At 41.9% G+C, this 22,795-nt stretch overlaps 1 protein-coding gene across 25 annotated transcripts in view; it reads right to left on the reverse strand.

The window, feature by feature from the left end:
* The window catches only part of LOC140482304 (mucin-13-like), a 91,097-nt gene that overhangs the window by 22,724 nt on the left and 45,578 nt on the right, over positions 1–22,795 (reverse strand). For all 25 annotated transcript variants that reach the window (XM_072579553.1, XM_072579561.1, XM_072579564.1 and 22 more), the window contains 3 exons: positions 13,203–13,309; positions 7,826–7,884; positions 2,075–2,184 (listed from right to left, as the gene is read on the reverse strand). In XM_072579553.1, coding sequence (XP_072435654.1) covers positions 2,075–2,184; positions 7,826–7,884; positions 13,203–13,309 — 276 coding nt within the window. The remainder of the gene's footprint in view (positions 1–2,074; positions 2,185–7,825; positions 7,885–13,202; positions 13,310–22,795) is intronic.

Here is a 22,795-nt window from a genome sequence, read left to right on the forward strand (position 1 = left end):
GTGCCTACAGTTCTAAGAACTAAATTTTGGTGGATCCACTTTATGGTTTTAACTCCCATTTTTGAGTTATCGAAGAATTATCTGTTTAAAAGTATTGCTCACTTTATCTTGACTCACAGTTAACTGTTCTGCCTTCTAAATATATTATCTTTCAAAACCTTTTTTATCAGCTATTTGGACTCCAGAAGTCCTTAGTGGTTTACCAAAGTTCCTCTGACAGCACCTTTCAATCTCACAACCTCTACCAACAAGAAGGACAAAGGCAACAGATGCATAGGAATACCACCATTTACAAGATCCTCTCCAAAATGCCATGATGTTTACCATGGATAGTGGGGGGAGGCATGCCCTGAGACTTCTTTAGCCAAAATAAGGAGTCAAGCCCAATGTTATTGACATTCATATGATCCAAACTATAGCTATCTAATCAACTGGGATAATTTCATTTCATTTCTAAATGACAGTACTAAATGCCTTGTGAATATTTACATACAAAACAGCTGCTATCTTAGAGTCATACAACATGGAAACAGACCCTTCGGTTCAACTTGACAATGTCAACCAGATGTCCTAACCTAATCTAGTCACATTTGCCAGCACTTAGTCCATATCCCTCCAAACCCTTCCTTTTCATGTACCCATCCAGATGCCTTTTTAATGTTTTAATTGTATCAGCCTCCACTACTTCCTCTGGCAGCTTGTTCTGTAAACACACCATCCTCTGCATGAAAAGGTTGCCCTTTTAAATGTTTCCCCTCTCACCTTAAACCTATGCCCTCTAGTTTGGGACTCCCTCAACCCATGGAAAAGACTTTGTCTATTTACCCTATCCATGCCCCTCATGATTTTATAAACATCTATAAGGTCACCCTTCAGCCTCTGACACTCCAGGGAAAATAGCCCCAACCTAATCAGTCTCTCCCTACGGCTAAAACCCTTCAACCCTGGCAACATCTTTGTATATCTTTTCTGAACCCTTTCAATTTTCACAACATCCTTCCTATAGCAAGGGAGAACAGAATTTTACACAATACTCCAAATGTGGCCTAACCAATTTCCTGTACAGCCACAATATGACCTTCCAACTCCAAAACTCAATACTCTAACCAATGAGGGAAAGTATGCTATATGTCTTCTTCACTATCCTATCTACCTGTGACTCCACTTTCAAGGAACTATGAACTTGCACTCCAAGATCTCTTTGTTCAGCAACACTCCCCAAGACCCTACAATTAAGTATATAAGTCCTGCCCTGATCTGTTTTTCCAAAATGCAGCACCTTACATTTCTATAGAACCGGTTGGTTATTTCTGTAAAACGTCTCTTCAATTGGTCAAACATAACTTGATTTGAGCGAATCTATACTGATTGATCATGCACCTCAGGCTGGGTACATATTTGCACCCTTCCTAATTGAGCACTGGAAACAGCAGAGACCTCATTCAACAGCCATGGGTGCCTGACATAAAGGACCAATGAATTAACAGCCCTGAGCTTTGATAATCTTTTTAGAGCCAATTTTTTCTTGATAATTATCTTCAATGTTTGCATCATCCTCATCTGAAGTACAATGCTTTTTCACTTGTGCTATTAATTGTAAACACAATGCAAATGTTTTCTTTAACATTTCTGCCTTACCTTTATCTTAACCTGTTGCAAGCACGCATTCATGCATGAGCAAAAGTTGTTTTTTGCAAAAGGTTTTGTTTTTATACACTTATGCAATCACTTATTATGTTTTAATATCACTAAATGTGTTTTCATATTCTCAATTAGCCTTCCTTTAATTCATTATTATCTGCTGATATACTTCGTATATTTCTGATCTTTTTACACATTGCGAGTACTAATTTTATTGTATATTAAGGTATTTTTTGGATTTATGAATTCATATCACCAAGCTCTACACAAATGTGAAAATAGAACATCTGTCTCCAACAAAGAAAGTTTGAATATTGTCCTGGAAATGTTGGCCAGAAGAGGATTGCACTAAATGCATCTAAACATCGTTTTACAGAAGGACAGAAGCTACTTTATTTTTATTATAAAATGAACAAAACAAGGCATTACTTACATGTAAATGAATAAAATTCATTCTTCTTCATAGCGTCTTCAATACATTTTTCACTAACATTTGAGCTTATAGTAAATGTATTATACACTGTTGTGATGACACTGCCCTTCCTGTAATTAGAAAGTCATCTTATCATTGACCTGCACAAGAGTACAGTTGCATACTGAAGGGACTATTAAGTTAAGAGAACAATGAAAATATTTACCCAAGAATCTAAAACAGCACTGTTTCTTGTATCACACTTTATCGTTCCTCAATGGATTACTGTTGAATCCTTTTCTCCAGTTACCCTTCTTTGGTATGATCTGGTTATGCTAACTTAAATTTCTTCCTGTGCTCATGTAACCTCAGCCCTTAATCCACACCCTAACTACTCCTTTGCCTTCCGATACTCCTGTTACCATATCAAGCTTGCTCCTGGGTAACACCACATATTGCCATTTTCTCTGAAGATTTTCTATAACCATCAATACCAGCATAAGATTATATGAATTTGGAGCAGAAGTAGGCGATTTGGCTGACTGAGTCTGCTCTGCCATTCAATGATATCACAGCTGTTCTGACAATCCTCAACTCCACTTTTCTGTCTTGCCCCTATAACTCTGGATTCCTTTACTGTTCAAAATCTTCAAAAACTGTCTATCTCAGCCTTCAGTATACTTAATGATACAGTCTCAACAGCCCTCTGCTTAAAGAATTGTGCACTACACTCTCAGGGAAGAAATTCCTTCTCATCTCTGTCATAAATGTCAAAAAGTGTGGTGCTGGAAAAGCACAGGCTGGTCAGGCAACATCCGAGGAGGAGGAGAATTGGCATTTCGAGCATAAGCCCATCATCAAGAATTTGTGGGGGGGCGGGAGGGGGGTGGGTGGGAGCAAGGGAGCTGAGAGACGAATGGGAGGGGCATGGGGCTGGGGGAAGGTAGCTAGGAATGCGATAGGTAGATGAAGGTGGGTGTGGTGGTGATAGGTCAGAGCAGAGGGTGGAGGGGATAGATGAGAAGGAAGATGGACAGATAGGACAGTTCTAGAGGGCTTAGATTTGGGATAAGGTGGAGGGAGGGGAGATGAGGAAGCTAGTTAAGTCAATACTGAGGGCAGTGTAACTGTGTAACAGAAGAAGTTACACCAGCATCATTCCCCTACCTTTTTCTCCACTACATCGATAACTATAAAGGCCCTGTCTCGTGCTCACATGAGAGGTTTGAACAGTTCATCAGCTTTACAAACACCTTCCGCCCTGACCTCAAGTTCACCTGGACCATTTGGACACCTCCCTCCCCTTCCTGGACCTCTCCATCTCCATTAATGGTGATCGACACAAACGGACATCTGCTTCCAACTCCACAGCTACCTGGATTGCACTTCATCCCATTTACCCTCCTGTAAAAATGCTACCCCTTACTCCCAATTCCTCCGCCTCTGCTGCATCTCCTCCTAGGAGGACCAATTCCACTCCAGAACACCCCAGATGGCCTCCTACGTCAAAGACCACAATTTCCCCTCCCTCGTGGTCATCAATGCCATTCAGCGCATCTCCTCCACTTCCCGCATCTCTCCACCCCTGAACCCCAGTTAAAATGTCCTTCTGCTTTCCTTTTTGAAATAAACTCTTCCCAAGTCATGTATAGTTGCACTTTCAAAATTCCAACTGTTAAGCCTTTGATAGTCTCTTTTCTATGTTTCTTCTGCACTACTTTGGCAGTCAAAGTTTGTAATGACCACCATACTCCCTGTCATCCTGATTGCTCTTCTGGTACAGCCCCATCATCACTCCCTCAAATTATTAAACTGCAGACTTGAGAGTATCTGGTACATAAGATGATTAACCATCCATCAATATCCTCACACTGTGGATAACCTTTATCACCTTGTGGCATTATCACTGTGATAAATGGTATAGACTTTGATCAGATCAAACAACTCAAGATTGGACATCCATTGAGTGCTTTAAGCATTCAGCAGAAACATAACTGTACAATCTGCAACCTCATAGTCAGGCCCACTCTATCATTAACATGACAGTAGAGAACCAAGCTAAGTTGAATGAAGAGTGCAGGAGGGAATACCAGGAACAGCACAAAGCACATCAAAAATTAAGTGTCAACCTAGTGAAGTTACAGCAAGGAGCATTTGCATGCCAATCAACAGCAAGTGATAAGGCTAAGCACTCCCATTGCCAATTCATCAGATTTAAGCTCTGCAATCCTGTCATAATCAGTTGTGAAAGGTGATGGGCAATTAAACAACACTCTGGAATAGATGACACAAATATCCCTATCCTCAATGATTGGGGAAAGTGAAGACTGCATTCCTGATGAAAAATTTATGCTCAAATCGTTGACTCTCCTGCTCATTGGATGCTGCCTTACCGGCAGTACCTTTTCAGTGCCACACCTTTTGATTCTGTCAATGATTGGGAGCCCAGATCATCAGGGCAAAAAGGCAAGGCTAAACATTTGTGACATTCCTCAGTTAGAAGTGTTGAGTGAATGATCTATCTTGACTTCCTCCTAAGGTCCCCATTATCAGAGATGCTAATCTTCAGCTAATTTGATTCGCTCCGCATGATATTGAGAAACAGCTGAAGGTACTGGATACTGCAAAGATTCTGGAACCCGACAACATTCTGATAATAGTACTGAAAATTTGTGCTAGCTGTTACCCTAGCTAAACTGTTTCCATACATTACCAATCATCAGTTAAGGATGGAAGTTGTCATCAACAGAGCTACCAAGCAGAAAATGTGTTACTGGAAAAGCGCAGCTGGTCAGGCAGCATCCAAGAAGCAGGAGAATCGACGTTTCAGGCATGAGCCCTTCTTCAGGAAGGGCTCGTGCCCGAAAAATCGATTCTCCTGCTCCTTGAATGCTGCCTGACCTGCTGCACTTTTCTAGCAACACATTTTCAGCTCTGATCTCCAGCATCTGCAGTCCTCACTTTCTCCTAGAGCTACAAAGCAGTACTTGCTCAACAATAAATAACTCAGAGATGCCTAGTTTGCATTCTGCCAGTGTCTCTTGCCTCTTTACCTCACTATAGCCTTGGTTCAAACATGGACAAAAGAGTTGTATTCCAGAGGTGGATTGAAAGTGATTACCACTGTCATCAAGGCTGCATTTGACCATGTCTGATATCAAGGAGTCTCAGCAAAGTTAAAGTCAATAAGAATCAGGGAAAAACTCTGAAAATGCTTGGACAAGAGAGCTCTCCCCTTCCCACAGACCCCCTCACTCATCTCCAACACTTTCCCTCACCTGCTCACTTGCAGATGAGTGGAGTCTGGGGACATGGCTATAAAGATTTGTTGCATTCAGCTACTTCCCACCATTGCTTGACTCGTATCTCAATTTTGAAGCAAGTTCACAGTTTGATAAGTTGGAGTGTGCTTTTTTTTTATCTCTGGGAAGTTAATCCAGTTTTGGTCTTATTCAAATTTACTCTCATGGTTTGATACAACTGAGTCACTTGCTAGAGGTGATTACAGAGAATAGGTAAGATCCACCACATTCCTGTGGGTCTGAAGCTGAATGTTTTCTCTTATACCCTCTTCATCGGAAGAGCAAATCTTCCATCTTTATTACATTACCCAGGTCAACATCAGCCTCAGTCCATATACCCCTGAAACTCTCACCTTTATCTCCGGCACCAAATACATTACTATTCCAATGTTTCTTCATGTTAGCCTTCCAACTTCCATTCTCTACAAACAGTGATTCGTCAAAATTCTGCAAAATATGTCCTAAATCACATTACGTCCACTTTGCCCATCAAAGCTATACTCAGTGTCCTAGATTGGCTCTGAGTATCAAAAATCATTAAATCTAACTTCCCTATTTCCCTCCATATTTTCAAGGCCAACATATTTCCAAGAACTGTGTGTTTCTCTGACTGACTTCTGACGCACACCTCCACACACTTGCCCCAATTTTGGAAGCAGTGCCTTAAACCATTCACAGGATGTGGGCTCCACTGGCCAGGCTAGCATTTATTGCTCATCCCTAATTGCCCAGAGAGCAGATAAGGGTCTACCACATCACTGTGAGTCTGTAGTCACATGTAATCTAGATCAGATAAGGATGGCAGATTTCCTTCCCAAAGGACATTAGTGAACCAAGTGGGTTTTTCCCAACAATTGTCAGTGATTTCATGGTTATCATTAGACACTTAATTACAACTTTCTTATTGAATTCAAATTCACCAACTGCCATGAGTGGGATTTGAATCTGGATCCCCAGAACATTAGCTAAGTTTCTGGATGAATAGTCTAGTGATAATACCACTAAGCCATTGCCTCCCCATCTAGCGCCAGAGTTATTTCTCTAAAACTTTCTAATTCTCTGTAAATCATATATTAATTGTATTTATTGAATGTAGATGGAGGACATTAATTTAAAATTTATTTGGGCTCATTTTTATTAAGAAACTGAAACTATAATGGCAGAGTAGAAGCATATTTCTGTAATTAAAACTTTTAAAATTATCCAAGGACTAGTGCCATTTCTATCCTTCACCATCTATTTCTGTAACAGATCACTCTTCAGCTCACTCCTTAACTTAAATCTCTTCATTCAAGTCATCATACAATCATAATTTAGTTCACCATTCTTAATATCTGCTTCGTTGGGACAAGTTTGGTCTAATTTGGCTTCTCAGAAGATTTTAATGATTAAAAGGTGATGTATGCAAATTGTTAATTATAATTCCTTATTGATAGTGTACTAGCAACATAAACAAATGCAAATATATAGTCACAGGACCATCTACTTCAAATGCAGTTGTTGAAAAACATTTCAAATATGTGCATTCCATCTTTTCCTACAGTATTCTATGAGTAAGTTTCAGGTGTATAGTTTCTTGTAAGTTGTGTCACAAGTTAACAGGGTAGTAAAGAAGACATTTGGCATGTTTGTCTTCATTGCTCAGATCATTGAGTACAGGAGTTAGGATGTCATGTTGTAGGTATAAAGGATGTTGGTTATGTCACTTTTGGAGTACTGTGTACAGTTCTATAGGAAGGATATTATTACGTTGCAGAGTGGACAGAAATGATATTACTTGGATTGGCGGGTTTGAGTTATAAAGACTGACTGGATAGACAGGACCTTTTCCTCTGGAGCATAGGAAGGGCATAAATAAGGTAAGTAGCAAAGGTCTTTTCCCTAAAGTAGGAGACTTCAAAACTAGAGGGCATAATTGTAAGGTGAGGGGAGAAAGATTTTAAAGGGACCTCAGGGGCAACTTTCTCACACAGAGAGTAGTTCATTTGTGGAATGAGGAAGTGATAGGTGCAGGTAAAATTGCAACATTTAAAAGACATTTAGACAGGTACATGATTAGGAAATGTTTAGAGAGATATGGGCCAAATACAGGAAAATGACACTAGTTTAGCTTGGAAAATCTTGTCGGCATGGACGAGTTGAACTGGAGGGTCTGTTTCCATGTCTTATGCTATGTTCTCTGACTCTAAAATGTAATAAAGAACAATGTTAGCAATTATCAATCTAGCATTAACATTTCTGATGTTGAGAGAATTATTACCAAAAGATCAATTTCAATGATACTTAGTGAAACATAATTCAGCATCGATCATATTAATATTCCTTTTGTTAGATCTGTCATTATCTTTATTTTGGATACTTTATTTTCCATTCTCCAGTTTCAGAGTATCAATATTGCACGTGCGATCCTGCCCATATTTCAAATTAATTTCACTGATATTAGCTTTTTGAAATTAAGTTTCATCCTTACCTAACTTCTAGAATTTTAGTTTCTTCGTAGCCTTCAAGTGAGAAAAGTGACTTATTAAACTGCAAAAAAGTTGCAACATTATTAGAAAATGTATGTTAAATCATCATTCATTATTAATTGTAAATGCAATTTCCATTGATCCACTTTTATCCTTGCCCCTTCAGAGTGGAATTGTTGAAAATTTGATGCACATGGGAAATTAGTTACAAACAGGAGAAGCAAGAGCTAGATTTTGCTTCAAGTACTTTACAGGGGTTATGTTACTGCAAATGGACCCACTGAATCACAGAACTGTTGCAGCTCAAATGGAAGCCATTTGACCTGTTGTTCCTGAACCAGTTCTTTTACCTCATGCTAAGCTTCTACCTTTTCCCCATATTCCTGCACATTCTTTCTATCCACATAATCATGCAATGCCCTCTTGAATACCTCAATACAACTGCCTCCACCTCATTTCCAGGCAGTGTGTCACTTACCCTAACTACACACTGCCTCGAAGCTTCTTTCTCACATCACCATTGCTTCATTTGTTCATCACTTTAAATCAATGCCCTCTCATTCTTATTTCTTTTAAACCATTTAAACAATTTAAACCATTATTTTTTGAATAATATAAATGTATCCACTTCTAACTTACAATGGACCAAATAATCAAAAAATTAAAAGCCATAAAATAAATTAATTAGATAGACAAATTAAGTAATTAAAATAGAGAGGGCAGTACAAGTATTATGCTGCAACTGAGGCATGTCAAAGATTGTGAGGAGCCTTGTAATCTTAGGTCATCACATCTGCAGTGTCTAGAACCCGAAGAGAAGTTATGCAAGCTGCAGTCTGTTGGGCATGATATATTGGGTATTAGGTTGGATGATCTGATCCTGGAAGCAGTGACACTATTAGTTTAAGAAATGGAATGCTTAATAGTCAGGGATCTGTCTGTAAGCCTGCTCCTATGAAACCAATAAGTAAGTAGGGTGATGTCAGGATCTTAACCAAATAAACAACTTTAAGGGGTTTATTTGCCCTTGTTGAACCAAGGGGTGGCACGGTGGAACAGTGATTAGCACTGCTGCCTCACAGCGCCAGAGACCCGGGTTCAATTCCTGCCTCCGGCAACTGTCTGTGTGGAGTTTGCATATTCTCCCTGTGCCTGCGTGGGTTTCCTCCCACAGTCCAAAGATGTGCAGGTTTGATCAATTGGCCATGCTAAATTGCCTGTAGTGTTAGTTATATTAGTTAGAGGGGAATGGGTCTGGGTGGGTTGCGCTTCGGAGGGTCGGTGTGGACTTGTTGGGCCGAAGGGCCTGTTTCCACACTGTAAGTAATTTAATCTAATCAAAATTTCCTTACTTCACCAATTAAATAGACCCCAAGGTGGCTGCAAGCTGAGCTCTGCAATCAGTTTTGAATGTGGCCAGGGCTTATTGGTGCCCCCTAGCATCCTCTGTGCTCACGTAGAGGCCTTCATGAGGGGCACAGATAAGGTGAAAGACAAGGGTATATTTTCACTAGGGTGGAGGAATTCAAAACTACGGGCCACATTTTTAAGGTGAGAGGAGAAAGATTTAAAATGGATCTGAGAGGCAACAATTTTACACAGAGAGTGATGGATGCAGGTACAGTTACAACATTTAAAAGACATTTGGATAAGGAAAGGTTTGAAGGGATATGGGCTAAGCGCAGCAGGTGAGACTAGTTTAGTTTGGAAACATGGTCAGCATGGACTGGTCAGACCAAAGGATATATTTCTATGCTGTATGACTAATGACTCTATAAGTTGCTGGTAATGCACAGCAAAAAGTACATTCTGGTATTTCAGGTTGACTCATAAGCTAAACTAAATGAACTCAACAGCTTTGTTTCATATAGATTGAATCACAGAATCCCTACAGTGTGGAAGCAGGTCATTTGGCCCATTAGGTCCATACTGGCTCTTCGAAAAACAACCCATCCCCTACCTTAAAACAATAATCTTGCATTTCCTATGCATAATCCACCTAGCCTGCACATCCCTGGACTGTATGGGCAATTTAGCATGGCCAATCTAACTAACCTGCACACATTTGGATTGGGGGTGGAAACTAAAGCGCCTGGAGGAAACCAATGCAGACACAGGGCAAATGTGCAGACTCCACACAGAGAGTTGCCCAAGGGTGGAATCAAACTCAGGTCCCTGGCACTGTGAGGCAGCAGTGTTAACCATTGAGCTGCTGTGCCGCCCACCATGTCCGTAAATGGGGGAACATCAACTATCCATGTTTAGAATGATAAAGGCAATGAATGAGATTAGTAAGTAGATAATGCTACTGAAGGCAGACACCATTCCTGTGAAACCAAAGTGTGACATCTTCAGGACACAGTCCTAATCATGGAGCTTGTGGTCATCACCTGGGAAAGAATTAGTATTTTACTGGATGCCATTCCCTGGCCAGGATTAAAACCTAGTCACAAAAATGTGGTTGTTACAAAGAAGCAACTGGTGCAACATTGGACCAAACCTTTGTCAAGAGGAAGAAGACTGAAGGAGTAATGAGTGGGCAAGGAATACAACAATTGAAGCATAATGTAGGGAAATGTGAATGCATTCTCTTTGGCAGGAGTAACAGAAAAAAACTTATGTTTTCATGTTCAGAGGAATTTAGCTGTCCTGTTTAAGCAATGCAGTAGTTGACATGAAAAGACAGCAAGCAATTAGAAAAGTAAATGTCATCTTGCCTAATATTATAAGAGAGTTGGGGAAAAAGAATAAAAGGCCTTATAGCAGTTGAACAGTCTGTAGCAAGATGACTTTGACAGAACTGTGTGCACTTTTGGTTTACTTCCTAAAGGAAAGATATATTTGCCTGGGGAGGGTTTGTTGGGGATATCTTATGATCGACTGTGTAGTGTCCCAGCCTTTGGGCAAGAAGTTCCAGGTTCAAGATCTATCCCAGGACTTGATAACCAAGGAAGGTGCATTTTTAACAGGTTGCAAATGCTTCTAAAATATGCTAAAATATGCAGGTGGTAAGTGTGGGTGAGATTCCAATAGAACTAAAGGCTCCAGGTTTGCAGAAAGAATCTGCATGAACCACTAACTAAGCCAGCAGAGGGTTTTCCTCTCCACCTTGAATAAGTTATGCATCCATATCAAGGTTAGGTTTTAATGAACAGCCTTCAAGGGCCCCACCACATTGAGGCATTTTTGCTTTCTGCAGCTTGCACCAGGAATACCAATCTCTACTGATGAGATTTCCTAGGCTCTGGAAATGCACGCGCCCAAAAGCCAGCATCGAGAGCCAGTCAATTATAGTGCAATAAGATTAGTTGCAGTCTGTTTCCATAAAGATCAGAACTCACAAGTGAGGGCTAAGGACCCCAGATTGGTACAGACCCAGCCTCTCTGCTCCTGTGGAAGCAGCCAGCTTCTGTTCTGTACTTCATTTCAAGAATTTTTAAAAATTGGCTTGCCATTTGCTTCTGGCAAATATCAAGAGCTTAAAACAGCAGAAACATTAGAGAAGTACAAAATCTGCAAGAGGAAACATAAAAAGGAAATCAAGAGAGCAAAAAGGAACATAAAATAATAATGGCAGGTAAAATAAAGGAAAATTCTTCATTATTTTACATGTACATTAAGGATCAGAGGATAACTCCAGAAAAGGTTGGGCCCATTAATGGTCAAAGTGCATGGACCCAAAGCTGCAAAATTAATACTTTCTGTCAGTGTTCACTAGCGAGAAGGATGGTGTGGGTGTAGAAATTATCATGAAAGTGTAAAATAAATAAATAGATGGTCTAACATAGATAAATAACCAGGGCCAGATGCAATGTATGTCAGGCTGTTGGTGGAAGGAAGGAAGCAGCAAGGGTACTGATGATAATTTTCAATCCCAACTTGGATTTGAGCAAGGCTTTTGATAAAGACCTGTATGGGGGATTGATAGAGAAGGTAACATTTCATGGATCCAAAGAAATTTGGCAAATTGGTTACAGAATTGCCTAGTGGCAGGACGCAGACACTGATGGACAAGGGATGTTTTGTGACTGGAAGCCTGTGTCCCTTGTGGCTCCAAAGGAATTAGAATTGAGGCCCTTGCTGGTACATATAAATAGTGTAGACTTGAATGTAGGAGGGTTGATTAGTAAGCTTGCGACAAATAGTGAGGAGGATAGCCTTAGATTACAGGAGGAAATGTTTGGGTTGATCAGTTCAGCTGAAGGACATACAAGACAAAGAAGTACATGATGAAAGCATAGTACAGTGACTTAGTGGTTAGCACTTCTGCCTCACAGTGTCAGGAACGCAGGTTTGATTCCAGCCTTGGGTGACTGTCTGGAATTTCCCATTTCTCCCCGTGTCTGCATGGGTTTCTTCCAGGTGCTCCGATTTCCTACCATGGTCTAAAGATGTGCAGGGTAGGTGGATTGGCCATGTTGAATTGCGCTCTAGTGTCCATGGATACCTAATGGATTAGTCATGGGAAATGCAGGGTTGCCGGGATAGGATAGGGAGGTAAGTCTGGTTGGGGTGCTCTTTGGAGAATCGGTGTGGACTTGTTGGGCTGATGGCCTTTTTCCATACTGCAGGGATTCTATAAAATTCTACAAATAGTAGGATTCTGGGAAACACAGAGGAAGCTTGGTGTGCATATCCACTGGTCCCTTGAGATAGAGTGGTTACGAAGCCATATGGGATACCTGTCTTCATTAGCCAAGGCATATAGAGTTTCAAGCAGGGAAGTGATGGTGAAACTGTATAAAATTTTGGTTAGGCCATAGCTAGAATATTGTGTGCTGTTCTGGAATTTACATTTATCCAAGAGATGTGGTTGCACTGGAGATGGTTTGCCTTGGAGCAGAGGAGACTGAGGGGGACATGATTGAGATGTATAAAATTACAAATGGCATAAGCAGGACAGAGAGGCTGAAACTTTTCTCGTTGGTGGAGGGATCAATAATTGGGATTTGAGGTAAAGTAAAGAGCTTTAGAAAGGATGTGAGGAAAAACGTTTTCGCCCAAAGGGTGATAGAAATCTGGAATTCACTTCCATTGGTAGAGGCAGAAACCCTTATAATATTTTAGAATTATTTAAATGTACACTTGTGATGCCAAGGCATATAAGACTATAAGCCAAGTGCTGGAACTTGGAATTTGATTTGTTAGGTGAATGTTTTGAACCAGTATAGAATCAATAGGCCAAGGGACCTTTTGTCTGTACTGTAGATCTCTATGGCTCTATGACACCTTTTTGGAAATCAATATCCTGAGATTCACAGTCTATCTCTGTTGCTACTTTGTCATCTCTCTTTTGTTAGCCCTAACTATTTTTTAAAAGATGGCTTGTTTCTTTCACCTCTTTTTTTGAAAATTGCGCTTTCGGCTATTTGTACTTACAATGTTTATTACATTTTCTTCAAGTTCCTTATATTCTTTGGATGTTTTGTCCATCATAGCTGGATCAAATTCAAATTTCATGGTCAATTCTCCACCAAAGCTCTTGCCTAGATATAAAAAAAGGCAATCAAATGTTTATATTTTGCTCAAATGTTAGAATACATGGCATATTGATTTATCAATTATAATAACTTATTTCTTGATATTTTGAACAATGAACAAAGAACAAAGAAAATTACAGCACAGGAGCAGACCCTTTGGCCCTCCAAGCCTGCGCTGATCCAAACCCTCTATCTAAACCTGTCGCCTATTTACTAAAGATCATTATCCCTTTGCTCCCTGCCCATTCATGCATCTGTCAAGATACATTTTAAATGATGCTATCATTCCCGCCTCTACCACCTCTGCTGACAACATGTTCCAGGCCCCCACCACCCTCTGCATGAAGAACTTTCCATGTATATCTCCCCTAAACCTTTCCGCTCTCACTTTGAACTTGTGACCCCTCGTAATTGAGTTCCACTCTCTGGGAAAAAGCTTCTTGATGTCCACCCTGTCTATATCTCTCATGATTTTGTAGATCTCAATCAAGTCCCCCTCAACCTCTGTCATTCTTGTGAAAATAATCCTAATCTATTCAACCTCTCTTCATAGCTAGTAACCTCCATACCAGAAAACATCCTGGTAAACCTCCTCTGCACCCTCTCCAAAGCATCCACATCCTTTTGGTAATGTGCCGATCAGGACTCTATGCAGTTTTCCAAATGTGGCCAAACCAAATTCTTCTACAACATAACATGACCTGCCAACTCTTGAATTCAATATCTCATCCAATGAAGGAAAGCATGTCATATACCTTCTTGACCACTTTACTGACCTTCATTGCCACTTTCAGGGAACAATGGACTTGAACACCCAGATCTCTCTGTATGTCAATTTTCACCATGACTTTTGCATTCACTGTGTAGTTTGCTTTTGAATTGGATCTTACAAAATGCATCACCTTGCATTTGCCCGCATTGAACTTCATCTGCCATTTCTCTGACCTTCTCTTCAATCTATTTATATTCTGCTGTATTCTCTGACAGTCCCCTTCACTATCTGCTACTCCACCAAGTGTCATCTGCAAACTGCTAATCAGGCTACCAGTACCTTCCTCCAAATCATTTACATATATCACAAACAACAGTGGTTCCAGCCCGGATCCCTGTGGAACACCATTAGTCACAGGTTTCCATTTTGAGAAACCCCCTTCCATTACTACTCTCTGCCTCCTGTTGCCCAACCAGTTCTCTATCCATCTAGCTAGAACACCCTGAACCCCATGCAACTTCACCTTCTCCATCAACCTACCATGAGGAACCTTATCAAACCCTTTACTAAAGTTCATGGATATGATATCTACAGCCCTTCCCCCATCAATCAACTTTATCACTTTCTCAAAGAATTCTATTAGCTTTGTAAGATATGAACTTCCCTGCACAAAACCATGCTGCCCATGACTGATAAGCCCATTTTCTTCCAAATGGGAATAGATCCTATCCCTCAGTATCTTCTCCAGCAGCTTCCCTACCACTGATGCCAGGCTCACTGATCTATAATTATCTGGAGTATTCCTGCCACCCTTCTTAAACAAGGGATATTAGCAATTCTCCAGTCCTGGAGAATTGCTAATGTTGTCCTTAATTTTGTCCTTTATCCTTTTCAGTCCTGTCTTCTGAACAATACTTCAACTACAGTCTCACAACACAGCTAAAATAATTAAAACAAAGCTTTTGATTTCCTAGACTTTTAATTAGCAGCAAAACATTTTATGGTGAACATATGGACAATGTCATTGTCTTCTTGAGCTGATTTAGAATATTTAATAAATTATTAGTAACACGAAGTGAAGTTAATATACTTTAAAGGACATTTATTCAGCTTGAGGGAATTACTTAATTACAAGGTTTTGGAGCGTGTTTTACCAGTGTTCATCTTTACTTTTGAAGATTTGTTTTTAGAAGTTGACAAAGAAGACTTTTTAGTTCATGCAGGAAAATTGCATGGCATCTGAATAAAGCCTTGTTCACTGTATCATTAAATGTGAGCTGTAAACCTTCGCTGCTATCTTCGTGACCTTGACATCCACAAATGTACACAATATTCCAGCTGAGACTGTTGAAGAAGAATGCTCTTGCAAAGTGTCTCAAAATGTTTCAACATCAGTTTCCTCACACTTGTGGTGCTAATACAATGCTTGTGAATAAACAAGTGCAATGATATGTCATCTATTATGGTTATCATTGCTCTTCAGTTATTTCTGGACATTAATTTTGTCTTATCATTTTCCTGTTTTCATATTTCAATCCTTTCTTTTGGACTCTGTATCATTTTAAAGTTTTTATTCTTCTAAAATATATCATAATTTGTATTCCTGACTTTCAGTCAACTAGACCTCTTTTAGCTTGTCTCAATTAGGTAAATTCTTATTTTACATATATTTTATACTTCTAGACAAATATTCAAAATAATCAAAATAGGTATTTGAGTTGTTATTTTGCATAGACTACACTTAGAATCATAGAGTCATAGAGATGTACAGCATAGAAACAGAAAACCTTCGGTCCAACCCGTCCATGCTGACCAGATATCCCAACCCAATCTAGTTCCACCTGCCAGCACCTTGCCCGTATCCCTCCAAACCCTTCCCATTCATATACCCTCTCAAATATACCCTATCCAAATGCCTCTCAAATGTCACAACTATACCAGCCTTCACCACACCCCCTGGCAGCTCATTCCATACACACACCACCCTCTGCGTGAAAATGTTGCCCCTTAGGTCTCTTTTATATCTTTCTCCTCTCACCCTAAACCTATGCCCTCTAGTTCTGGACTCCCTGACCCCAGGGAAAAGACTTTGCATTTTTATCCTATCCATGCCCCTCATAATTTTGTAAGCCTTTACAAGATCACCCCTCATCCTCCGATGCTCCAGGGAAAACAGCCCCAGCCTGTTCAGCCTCTCCCTGTAGCTCAGATCCTCCAACCCTGGCAACATCCTTGTAAATCTTTTCTGAACACTTTCAAGTTTCACAACATCTTTCCGATAGGAAGGAGACCAGAATTGCACGCAATATTCCAACCATGGCCTAACCAATGTCCTGTACAGCCGCAACATGACCTCCCAACTCCTGTACTCAATACTCTGACCAATAAAGGAAAGCACCTTCTTCACTATCCTATCTACCTGCGACTCCACTTTCAAGGAGCTATGAACCTGCACTCCAAGGTCTCTTTGTTCAGCAACACTCCCTGGGACCTTACCATTAAGTGTATAAGCCCTGCTAAGATTTGCTTTCCCAAAATGCAGCACCTCGCATTTATCTAAATTAAACTCCATCTGCCACTTCTCAGCCCATTGGCCCATCTGGTCAAGATCCTGTTGTAATCTGAGGTAACCCTCTTTGCTGTCCACTGGACCTCCAATTTTGGTATCATCTGCAAACTTACTAACTGTACCTCTTATGCTCGCATCCAAATCATTTATGTAAATGACAAAAAGTAGAGGGCCCAGCACCGATCCTTGTGGTACTCCACTGGTCACAGCCTCCAGTCTGGAAAACAACCCTCGACCACCACCTCTGTCTTCTACCTTTGAGCCAGTTCTGTATCCAAATGGCTAGTTCTCCCTGTATTCCGTGAGATCTAACCTTGCTAATCAGCCTCCCATGGGGAACCTAGTCGATTCGCCTTACTGAAGGCCATATAGATCACATCTACTGCTCTGCCCTCATCAATCTTCTTTGTTACTTCTTCAAAAAACTCGAATCAAGTTTGTGAGACATGATTTCCCAAATCAGTCCTTGCCTTTCCAAATACATGTACCTCCTGTCCCTCAGGATTCCCTCCAACAACTTGCCCACCACTGAGGTCAGGCTCACTGGTCTATAGTTCCCTGGCTTGTCCTTACCACCCTTCATAAACAGTGGCACCACGTTTGCCAACCTCCAGTCTTCCGGCACTTCACCTGTGACTATCGACGATACAAATATCTCCGCAAGAGGCCCAGAAATCACTTCTCTAGCTTCCCACAGAGTTCTCAGGCACACCTGATCCGGTCCTGGGGATTTATTTACCTTTAACCGTTTCAAGACATCCAGCACTTCCTCCTCTGTAATCTGGACATTTTGCAAAATATCACTATCTATTTCCCTACAGTCTATATCTTCCATATCCTTTTCCACAGTAAATACTGATGCAAAATATTCATTTAGTATCTCCCTCATTTTCTGTGGCTCCACACAAAGGCCACCTTGCTGATCTTTGAGGGGCCCTATTCTCTCCCTCGTTACCCTTTTGTCCTTAATATATTTGTAAAACCCCTTTGGATTCTCCTTAATTCTATTTGCCAAAGCCATCTCATGTCTCCGTTTTGCATTCCTGATTTCCCTCTTAAGGATATTCCTACTTTCTTTATACTCTAAGGATTCACTCGATCTATCCTGTCTGTACCTGACATATGCTTCCTTCTTTTTCTTAACCAAACCCTCAATTTCTTTAGTCATCCAGCATTCCCTATACCTACCAGCCTTCATCAAGGACCGCAATTTCCCCCCAGACGTAGTCGACGATGCCCTCCACCACATCTCTTCCACTTCCCGCTCCTCCGCCCTTGAGCCCCGCCCCTCCAACCGCCACCAGGAGAGAACCCCACTGGTCCTCACCTACCACCCCACCAACCTCCATGTCCAACGTATCATCCGCCGTCATTTCTGCCACCTCCAAACGGACCCCACCACCAGGGACATATTTCCCTCCCCTCCTCTATCAGCGTTCCAAAAAACCCACTCCCTCCGTGACTCCCTCGTCAGATCCACACCCCCCACCAACCAAACCTCCACTCCCGGTACCTTCCCCTGCAACCGCAAGAAATGCTAAACTTGCGCCCACACCTCCCCCCTTACCTCCCTCCAAGGCCCCAAGGGACACTTCCATATCCGCCACAAATTCACCTGCACCTCCACACACATCATCTATTGCATCCGCTGCACCCGATGTGGCCTCCTCTATATTGGGGAGACAGGCCGCCTACTTGCAGAACGTTTCTGGGACACCCGGACCAACCAATCCAACCACCCCGTAGCCTAACACTTCAACTCCCCCTCCCACTCCACCAAGGACATGCAGGTCCTCGGACTCCTCCATTGCCAGACCATGGCAACATGACAGTTGGAGGAAGAGCGCCTCATCTTCCGCCTGGGAACTCTCCAACCACAAGGGATGAACTCAGATTTCTCCAGTTTCCTCATCTCCCCTCCCCCTACCTTGCCTCAGTAAAATCCCTCAAACTCAGCACCGCCTTCCTAACCTGCAATCTTCTTCCTGACCTCTCTGCCCTCACCCCACTCCAGCCTATCACCCTCACCTTGACCTCCTTCCACCTATCGCATTCCCAACGCCCCTCCCCCAAGTCCCTCCTCCCTACCTTTTATCTTAGCCTGCTGGACACACTTTCCTCATTCCTGAAGAAGGGCTGATGCCCGAAACGTCAATTCTCCTGTTCCTTGGATGCTGCCTGACCTGCTGCGCTTTTCCAGCAACACATTTTCAGCTCAGCCTTCCCTTTCACCCTGATAGGAATATACTTTCTCTGGATTCTTGTTATCCCATTTCTGAAGGCTTCCCATTTTCCAGCCGTCCATTTACCTGCGAACATCTGCCTCCAATCAGCTTTTGAAAGTTCTTGCCTAATACCGTCAAAATTGGCCTTTCTCCAATTTAGAACTTCAACTTTTAGATCTGGTCTATTCTTTTCCATCACTATTTTAAAACTAATAGAATTATGGTCACTGGCCCCAAAGTGCTCCCCCACTGACACCTCAGTCACTTGCCCTGCCTTATTTCCCAATTGTAGGTCAAGTTTTGCACCTTCTCTAGTAGGTACATCCACATACTGAATCAGAAAACTGTCTTGTACACACTTAAGAAATTCCTCTCCATCTAAATTTTTAACACTATGGCAGTCCCAGTTGATGTTTGGAAAGTTAAAAATCCCCTACCATAACCATCCTATTATTCTTACTGATAGCTGAGATCTCCTTACAAGTTTGTTTCTCAATTACTCTCTGACTATTGTGGGGTCTATAATACAATCCCAATAAGGTGATCATCCCTTTCTTATTTCTCATTTCCACCCAAATACCTTCCCTGAATGTATTTCTGGGAATATCCTCCCTGAGCACAGCTGTAATGCTATCCCTTATCAAAAATACCACTCCCCCTCCTCTTTTGCCTCCCTTTCTATCCTTCCTGTAGCATTTATATTCTGGAACATTCAGCTGCCAGTCCTGCCCATCCCTGAGCCATGTTTCCGTAATTGCTATGATATCCCAGTCCCATGTTCCTAACCATGCCCTGAGTTCATCTGCCTTCCCTGTTAGGCCCCTTGCATTGAAATAAATGCTGTTTAATTTATTAGCCCTACCTTGTCCCTGCCTGCCCTGACTGTTTGACTCACTTCTGTTCTCAGCTGTACCCGTCTCAGATCGATCTCTTTCCTCACTATCTCCCTGGGTCTCCCCCCCCCCCCCCCCCCGCCCCTTACTAGTTTAAACCCTCCCAAGCAGTTCTAGCAAATTCCCCTGCCAGTATATTAGTCCCCTTTCAATTTAGGTGCAATCCGTCCTTCTTGTACAGGTCACTTCTACACCAAAAGAGATTCCAATGATCCAAAAATGTGAATCCTTCTCCCATATACCAGCTCCTCAGCCAAGCATTCATCTGCTCTATCCTCCTATTCCTGCCCTCACTAGCTCGTAGCACTGGGAGTAATCCAGATATTACTACCCTTGAGGACCTCCTTTTTAAAATTCTGCCTAACTCTCTGTAATCTCCCTTCAGAGTCTCAACCTTTTCCCTTCCAATGTCGTTGGTTCCAATGTGGACAATGACCTCCTGATGGTCCCTCTCTCCCATGAGAACATTCTGCACCCTCTCTGAGGCATCCTTGATCCTGGCACCAGGGAAACAACACACCATTCTGCTTTTTCTCTGCTGGCCACAGAAAAGTCTGTCTGTACCTTGGACTACAGAATCCCCTAACACAATTGATCTCTTGGAAGCCAACGTATCCCTCATTGCATTAGAGCCAGTCTAAATACCAGAAATTTGGCTGTTTGTGCTACGTTCCCCTAAGAATCCATCACCCCCTTTATGAAGTTTGTTTGTAAACAATATGAGTAGCTTGCATTATTCTAAGATTTGAGGGAGTTAGGTTGGAAGCTAAAAAAGCGGGATAAGCAGAGTACTTATCTCAGGATTACTACCAGTGCCATGTGCTAGTGAGGTGAGGAACATGGAGTCAGTGGGTACAGGGCTGGTGCAGGAGGGAGGGCTTCAGATATGTAAATCATTAGGGTACCTTCTGGGTAAGGTGGGACCTGTACATGAAGGATGGGTTGCACTTAAACTGGAGGGGTACCAATGTCCTGGGTGGGAGATTTACTAGAGCACTTTGGGAGGGTTTAAATTAATTTAGCAGAGGAATGGGAACCAGAGCTACAGATCAGAGGAGAGGGTGGTTGTTGAACAGGCAGAAATAGAATGCAGAGAGTCTGTCAGGAAGGAAACACAGTTGATAGGGCAACGGGTTGGGTTAAAGTGTGTGGGTTTTAATGCAAGGAGTGTTAGGAATAAAAGTGATGAACTTAGAGCATGGATCAGTACTTGGAACTACGATGTTGTGGCTATAACTGAGACATGGATTTCTCAGAGGCAGGAATGGTTATTGGATGTTCCAGGGTTTAGATCTTTTAAAAAAAACCGGGGGTGAGAGGAGGTTGGGGGGGTGGTGGAATAAAAGAGGAGGGGTAGGAGCATTGTCAATTAGAGTTAATTACAGCTGCAGAAAAGGAGGTTCTTGAGAAGAATTTGTCTACTGAGTCAGTAACAGGAAAGGAGCAGTCACTTTATTGGGTGTTTCTATAGACCTCCCAATAGCAGCAGAGAGATGGAAGAATAGATTGGACAGCAGATCTTGAAAAGGTGTAGATGTAATGGAGTTGTTGTTATGGGTGACTTCAACTTCCCCAATATTGATTGGAACGTCCTTAGTGCAGATGGATGGAGCCGATTTTGTGATGTGTGTCCAGGAAGGATTCCTGACTCAGTATGTAGGTAGGCTGACTGCAGGAGAGGTCATATTGGATTTGATGCTCAGCAACAAGTTAGACTAGGTGTCAGATCTCTCAATGGGAGAGCATTTCGGTGACAGTGACCACAATTGCCTCGCCTTTACCATAGCCACGGAGTGGATTAGGAACAGACAGTGTGGGAAGGTACTTAACTGGAGGAGAGGAAATTATACTGCTATTAGGCAGGAGCTATGGAGCATAAATTGGGAACAATTGTTCTATGGAAAATGCAAAACAGAAATATAGAGGCTGTTTAAGGAGCACTTTTTGCGAGTGTTGGATAGTTTTGTCCCACTGAGACAGGCAAGGAATGGGAAGGTGAAGGAGCCTTGGATGACAAGAGAAGAGGAGCTTCTCATCAAAAGGAAGAAGGAAGCTTACTTTAGGTTGAGGAAGCAAGGATCTGGCACAGCTTTAGAGGATTACAGGGTAGCTAGGAAAGAACTCAAAAATGGACTGAAGAGGGCTAGGAGGGGGGCACAGAAAAGCCTTGGCGGGAAGGATTAGAGAAAACCCAAAGGTGTTCTACACTTATGTGAAAAATAAAAGAATGATCAGAGAGAGGGTTGGGCCGATCAGGGACAGTGGAGGGAACTTGTGCCTGGAGTCTGAAGAGGTAGGGGAGCCCCAGAATGAATGTTTTGTTTCAGAATTTTCTAGAGAGAGGGATCCTATTGATAGTGAGAACACTATGGACCAGGTTAATAAGCTTGAACAGATTGATGTTAAGAAAGTGGATGTGCTGGAAATTCTGGGAAGGATCAAGATAGGTAAATCCCCAGGGCTGGACCAGATATATCCAAGGTTACTAAAGGAAATGATGAATGAGATTGCATCCTCACTCTCCACGGGAGGTGATGAATGTTGTTCCTCTGTTCAAGAAAGGGAATAGGGAAATCCCTGGGAATTACAGACCAGACAGTCTTATGTCTGTGGTAAGCCAGGTACTGGAAATTATTCTGAGAGAGAGGATTTATGACTATTTGGAAAAACATAGCTTAATTAAAGATAGTTAGCATTCCTTTGTGAGGAGCAGGTCATGCCTCACAAGCCTTATTGAGTTCTTTGAGGATGCGACAAGACAAGTTGATGAAGGTTGGGCAGTGAATGTGGAGTATATGGATTTCAGTAAGGCATTTGATAAGGTTCCCCTCAGTAGGCTGATTCAGAAAGTTAGGAGTTATGGGACACAGGGACATTTGGCTGTCTGGATACAGAATTGGCTGGCTGAAAGAAGATAGCGAGTGGTAGTGCGTGGAAAGTATTCCGCCTGTGGTTGGTGACCAGTGGTGCCCTGCAGGGATCTGTTCTTGGACCTCTGCATCTTCGTAGTTTTCATAAATCATTTGGATAAATAAGTGGAATGATGGGTTAGTAAGTTTGCAGAAGACACAAAGGTCGGTGGTGTTGTAGACA

Source organism: Chiloscyllium punctatum, chromosome 10 (genome assembly GCF_047496795.1).
Source record: "Chiloscyllium punctatum isolate Juve2018m chromosome 10, sChiPun1.3, whole genome shotgun sequence".
NCBI classification, from domain to species: Eukaryota; Metazoa; Chordata; class Chondrichthyes; order Orectolobiformes; family Hemiscylliidae; genus Chiloscyllium; species Chiloscyllium punctatum.